Source organism: Calidris pugnax, unplaced genomic scaffold, assembly GCF_001431845.1.
Source record: "Calidris pugnax isolate Ruff unplaced genomic scaffold, ASM143184v1 scaffold140, whole genome shotgun sequence".
NCBI classification, from domain to species: domain Eukaryota; kingdom Metazoa; phylum Chordata; class Aves; order Charadriiformes; family Scolopacidae; genus Calidris; species Calidris pugnax.
The window spans coordinates 867,352-873,991 of record NW_015090896.1 but is presented as its reverse complement, the minus strand read 5'-3'; the positions used below and the strand labels follow the sequence as shown (position 1 = coordinate 873,991).

Below are 6,640 nucleotides of genomic sequence, written 5' to 3'. Positions count from 1 at the left end.
TTAAACGCCAACGATGTCATGTAGGAAGCCTGGACGGATAGAACAAGAATCCAGAATATACTTAAAAAAAAAAAAAAAAAAAAAAAAGGAGAAAAGGAGACAGTCAGGGTATTTCTTATCAAGACAATGCAGACCTATGTCTTCAGTCATGGTGACTTCTGCCTTTGATCACAGCTACCAATGCCATTCCCCATATCAGAGAAGTCATTCAGAATGGTCCCCCCATAAGTATCGCTACTTTAGATGGCAAAAAAACCCACCCATAGCTAGACTGGACAAAAGAGATCCCCAGAAGTGAGCAAGATTGCAGAGCTGACCTCCAATTCCAGTGAGCACCTTCCAATCAAAGCAATAAACTTTAATCAATGCTTGTCGTAGCCATCTAGATCCTTCTGTTTATTGGAACATCTTCTGAGCACAGTAGGACAAGAGTTTCCGAGCTCTTGGGCAACCCCTACAACAAGGGTTTGTTCCCTGTCATCCTTGCTTGTGTTACTTCAGATCGGTGGCAGAAGCCCTCAAGCCCAGTGGCACTGTGGAACCAGAGTATTTTGACCGGTGACCACCTAGTTCAGTGACATCATGGGCTTCACAATCATTTCAGCCCTCAGTGAACCCACTGAAGTCATCTACCTTCCAAATGACCATTTGGAATTCCAGCTGGGACTGGACCTGGAAGATGTTCTCTTCCCACTCCCCTTGAAGTGGACCTTCCTCACACTCATGCACCCAAAGCCTCTGGCTACAGACTGCGAGCCTTGTCCTCAGCAAGATGACCACATACCCCCAGCTGGATCAACCAGAAGCCATAATGCTAAGGAGTAAAAGGTTCAGAGCTGCAGCTCTAGATCTGTAGACATCCCACCCACCTTCCTCCGTTTCTTGCTCTGCCACTGTGCCCCAAAACTCACCCAGCCCTGAAAAATATCTTTGGTCTAAGAGGGTGTAGCAGATGGGATCGGGTGCACGGAGAGCATCCAGTGCCCGGCCACGGTGGAACTCCACAGAGAGGATGTCAGAAGTAGGATCAGCCCGTGGAGAGGAGCACCACTGCATTCGACAGTTGTAGAAAGCAAGGAAGCCTCCACTCTCAAAGTGCAGAATCAGCCTGGGAGAAGCAGATACATTGAAATCTCTAGTCAAAAACTCCCCCAAACCATTTGTGATATTCTGCTCTGGCTGAAGTTGCACCAGGGGAGGCTTAGGATGGATATTAAGAAAAGGTTCTTCACCAGAAGAGTTATCAAACATTGGAACGGGCTGCCCAGGGAAGTGGAATCACCATCCCTGGGGGTATTTAAAAGACAGGTAGATGTCGTGCTGAGGGACATGGTTTAGTGGTGGTTTTGTGATGGTTGGACTTGATCTTAAAGGTCCCTTCCAACCTAGACAATTCTGCAATTTTAAGAAACTTGCACGGAAAGAGAGAACAACATAGCAACGGAGCAAAAGACTACTGGAAGGTGAGAAAAGAGGAAACATCTTGAAGTACTGGTCCCCCAAGCCTGTACCCCAGCCCAGCTATTCCTTCCCTGCACATTCTTATGTGCACTGGGTGACAGCAGGGACTCCAACACACCTCAACACCACCATCTCAACGCCAGGTCACCTCCTTAATGATTTCAGCCAAGAAACTTGGTTGTGAACCCACACAACTGGTGGACAACTGTTCCTTCTGCTGCCCCGTGGTCCCCAGCTGAGAGACAGCAGCAGGATCTGCAGTCAGGGAAACTGATGCTCAAAGTAGCGCACAAAATCGAGTATATCCAAAATTATGTGTGCAGAAATAAAGCAATCCTTCAGAAGATTGCAGGCTGGGAGAACGGGGAGCATGTCCCTACATACACAGGGGCCAGACACCCACCTTGGGTGTTATTAATGGCTCAAATTAAACAGCTCACAAGAGCTGAACCCACACTGTCTTCCAATATTTACCCCTTCTTGTTCAGGACACTTCCAGTGGAGCCTAAGACACAGACTAGAGCCTGTGTTTTCAATGCACTGCTGTCTTTAACCAGTGATTCCAGCTGCCCTAGATGTATGTTATATGCTTAAAAAAAAAGCCTTGGATGAATAAGTGGGAAAAATTGGCATTTTCAGGGCACAATTCAATCTAGCAACAAGTTCTCTCCTTGAATAAACACCTTAACCGAGCTGGCACTAGGCTGGCAGGCAACACGCATCCCACAAGTGCAACCACTTAATTCTCCAATCACATAAAACAAAGGAGATGAAACACACAAAGTAATGCATCAGAGAAGATGTGGCTGGGAGGAGGCAGGAGGCAACAGAGGGTAGAAAACCCCGTTTCCAAGGGGAAGAAGAACATGCAGTACTAAGATAAGACATATCCAAGGAAAACCACGGTCAACCGATGCTGTTGGGAGATCTGAAAGACCCCTACAGCACAGGAATACCCAAACAACAGCCTACTGTGGACTCCTTGGTTGATCACACCCCATATTCTTCTCTCATGCCCATTTATCTTAAGAATTATCAGAGAAAAGACAACAGGACAAAGGGTATTCCCCCACAAATTTAGTTTGAAACAGAGGAGTGCCTCTCCAGAACGAGAGGCAGGGAGAAAGTAGAGTTTGTGAGGCCTTCATCAAATACCTGGGGACGGGGTCTTTCCAGTCTCCTCTCTTGTTGGCTTTGTTTGCTCTTGAGAGCTCATTTGCCCGAATGCTGCCATACAAGCCAAAATGGAAGCGCAACCAGCTGCTTGAACCCCCTGCTTCATCTGGGGCTTCAGAGCTTGAGTGCTGGAGTTCCTGCAGCTCCTCTTCCTGGGGATCTGGCTGTGGAGGACAAACCTGCTCTTGCCCTTCCTGAGGAGGAGAACTTGCCCCACGAGCAGCCTCTCTTTGCAGCACTGTCTCTTCTGCAGTTGGTCCTAAGGGACCTTCTGCTGCCACAAATGCCAGGTACAAGTTCTTCCCATGAACCTGAGAAAAAAGGTGGGATGTACTGAGGATCCACCATAATCTCAGGCTGTTTCTGTAGAAGTGGCTATTTTCTACAACCTCTTTTAGACAGAAGGTGCATCACCTCACCCTGAACAAGGGATTCATTAGCACATCGCCTCACAGCTGCAGGATGCTCCTCTCAGCACCCTTTCTTTGTCTACATGAAGCACAAGGTGTTCAGATGCCACCCCACTGTGAAGTCCTCCTAGAGACTCCTGTCAGGCCAAAGACACGCACCAGGACAGACATTCAGGGTTTCATTGCCTGTTTGTCCTTCACCTCCCCACTTTCTGCTGGCCTCAAGCCTCTCAAGCCAGGGTGACCTAGCACCCAACCTTAATGGGTTGGTGTGCTACTCAATGCAAATCAATTCAATGATCTGAAAGGTCCCTTCTAACCTTCTATGATTCTATGACCTAACTCAAGGGTGGCTCTGAAGCCACAAATGACTGTTGAGCTGCTCACATCTGTGCCCTCAGCTGAGACTATCACATAATCAGAGGTAAGGCTGCAGTAGGATCTGGTCAGCCAAGTCCAAATCATCATCTGAAGGAGGTCAGGCAAGTGAAACCCCAGCAGGACTGACCCAGTACAAGTGGCCACAGCACAGACACTTCAATCTGGCCAGGTGAAACCCTGCCCTCAGATATAAGGGAAGCAACTGTGCACTGCAACAGCCTCTCCTCACAGGAACCTTCATCCCAAGCTTTGCAACACAAAGCAGAACTCCAAAATGGGCATTCACAACTCTTTGCCCACATGCCCCTATTTTGTGGCTACAAAGAAAGCCACCTCAAACACAAGCTTGGTGTTGTTCTCAGGTTATGCACCTTCCACAACCCAGATGCAGGACCATGCTGGTTTGCCTCAGACTTGCCATGGACCAGTAAGTTCATCTTTAGCACAGCTCACCTGGGAGTCCTGGAGCCTCAGGGCATTCAGGTCATTCACATTGATCTTCCGGCTGCTTCCCCCCACCTTGGCCACCACTTGGCCCACAAAAGGGGAGGTCAGTAAATGGAATTTCCTCAATGATGGGCCCTCTGGCATCTCCAGCAATTGTTGAGGGAACAGCAGGTCCTTCTTACTCTTGGTGCCCTATGCTTGAAGGGAAGTTGCAACTCAGAAATACACAAAAACAGTCCGAGGCTGAGCTTGCCACAATCTCCTCACCCCCATTTTCCTCTCAAAGTCCATGAAAAGAAACAGTTTCCTTCCAGGTGCAGAGAGGGGCTAATTTCCATCCTTGGGATATTCATAATTCAATCAAATGAGGTCCTGAATAACCTGTTCTAATGATAGTTTTCACCCCACAAGCAGGGATTTGGCCTGGGGATCCCCAGCAGTCCTTTTCTACCACAGGTTCTCCACAGATGACCTTAGAGTGTTTAGCATCCCTGTCATCACCAGGAACAAGAGCTCACCTGACTCCAGCTATTCCCTTAGCCTTGATGTCCCAGTACAAAAGATCTCCTTCTCTCCATGGACCTCCCTACATCACCTTTTTACTCCAGACCTACTTTAGTCTCTCCCAAAATGCTCCTCTCTCCATGGAGGAAGGGGAGGATAACAAGCCCCAGCTCTCTGCAGGGCCTGACACCCATCTCCCCAGGAGCATGACCACTACACCCCAGAGCCTGTCCCAGCAAGACACCTGAGCTGGTACCACTACAGGCCCAGGGCAGGAAGCCAGGTCTCCAGAAGAAATCCTCCCCATCTATGCCTTCATTTCCAGTTCTTGTGCTCAGACAGAAGCCAAAAACCCACACCAGGACATGACAAGGCTACAAGGTTCATCCACCTCATCCCAGCTTGACCTGCACTCCAACAATGTCAGATCACCCTTACCTAGGGAACATGGTCCCACACCCTGCTCTGGAGGAAGCACCACCGTGCCCTCACACTCCTGCAAGAAGCTTCTTGCAGGGACTTCAAGGCATGGCCCTGACCCTCCACACTTGTCTAGGGCCGATTAGAGCTCACCATCTTCTCACATTCAGCCAAGCATCAACAGCTCTCCCAAACAAGTAAGCCCACACTTTCCACCCCACTGCCCCCCACCATGCCTTCCCAGAGCAGTGGGGGTACCTACTGCAGTTCCCCCCAAGCACCACATCCAGCCCTCCCAACCCACTGCCCTTCCCATGTCCACCCTGTGCATATATATTGGGAGCAGACCACGCAGCCTTCACCCCTACTTAATTTCTCTCCTTCTTCTCCCAAGCCATTCCTCTTCCCCCAGACCCCCTTCCAACAGCACCAAACACCTCCCACAACATCTCCACCCTCCCCATAACCAACCTACCTACTCTCAGTAACACCTTCTGTACCCCAAACCCACCCACTTTTATAGGGGAGGAGGACCTTCCCCTGCCATTTGGCAGGGGAGCTTCTCAATTGGTTGGTGGGGGAGGAACGGGTGGAGTTTCCAGTCCTGGTCACATTCAACCTTGCCAGTTGTATGGATATTCAGGGACTGGTTGGACTGGGAAGGAATCTGGGCACCCCTGGAGGAAGGTTGGGTGCTTGTAGGAGGGCTGTGCTTCTGCAGAACGTGATGGTGGCAGAGCTCAGCCCTTGCTGGAAATGTCATTTTGGATTAGGGGCGGTGTCTCAGAGTTCAGCTGGGAGTATCTTGCTGTAATGAGTCTCTAGTAATTGTATCTAATTTCATTAGCAAAGCAGGCTCTAAATGCTTCCTCTGTCACGGGAAGGAAAGCAGAGCTCAGAGGTAACCCAGGGTTTTGTAAGCTGCGTGAGACTCCTGGGCTTGGAGACAACGTTCAGCCTCCTGCAATGACTCATTTTTTGGAAGTCCCCAGGTCTGAACAATTAATTTACCAATGATTTTGCCTCTGATTAGAATCTAAAGTATTGGTGGTGCTGAGGGACGTGGTTCACTGGTGGTTTTGGCAGTGTTAGGTCAATGGTTGGACTTGATGGTTTTAAAGGTCCCTTCCAACCTAGATGACTCTATGATTCTAATGGTTTTTTGGAAAAACATTTCCACCATGAGGGTGGTCAAACACTGGAACAGGAATCCAGAGAGGTTGTAGGATTTCCATCCTTGGGGATGTTCAACACTTGACTGAACAGGGCCCTGACAAACCTGATCTAGTCCCTAATGACTTAAATTACTCCATAATGTCATCGTTATGAGCTCCCTGGGACAGGATCCATTCCACCATTGGTTCTCCAGGTGCACTTCATGTGTGATCATCTACCCCCAGCCCTCTCCAAGAAGCCCACAAGGGTAGTCAGAGTCAAGCAGCAGCCTTCTGGTTTTATTATCATTGTTTTATTTCCATTAGTTCTAAAGGTGTAGAAGTTATGTGGATTGGTAGCCATACTACTTCATAATATGTATTTTTTTACATCTTTAAATAATTACAGCTTGTTCAGTTGGTTGGTTTCCCTCTCCCCCCTTACAAAGAAGTGTCTGTTTCCACGGGACCTTCCCAGTTGTCCTGGGAAGCTTCAAACTTTATACATGGAGGGGAAAAAGAGAAACAAAACACCACCCCTGACATAGTCACAGCTTCAGTGTTATCATAAGAGTTGTTGATCAGTTTTAAAGCTCCCTCACAATATTCCTGAGCTCCTCCTGGTTGCACCTTCTCCAGCCGGACCATAAGGCTGCAAATCAAATATGGATCTCTTCTGATCAATTT

At 48.6% G+C, this 6,640-nt stretch overlaps 1 protein-coding gene across 1 annotated transcript; it reads right to left on the bottom strand.

The window, feature by feature from the left end:
• LOC106891663 (endonuclease 8-like 2) lies at nucleotides 1-4,019 on the bottom strand. Its single transcript, XM_014948373.1, has 4 exons — nucleotides 3,882-4,019; nucleotides 2,617-2,948; nucleotides 912-1,108; nucleotides 1-29 (listed from the first exon to the last, which is right to left on the bottom strand). The coding sequence occupies exons 1-4, from the start codon at nucleotides 4,017-4,019 to the stop codon at nucleotides 1-3; spliced, it is 696 nt and encodes a 231-aa protein (XP_014803859.1).
• Nucleotides 4,020-6,640: the final 2,621 nt, after the last annotated feature.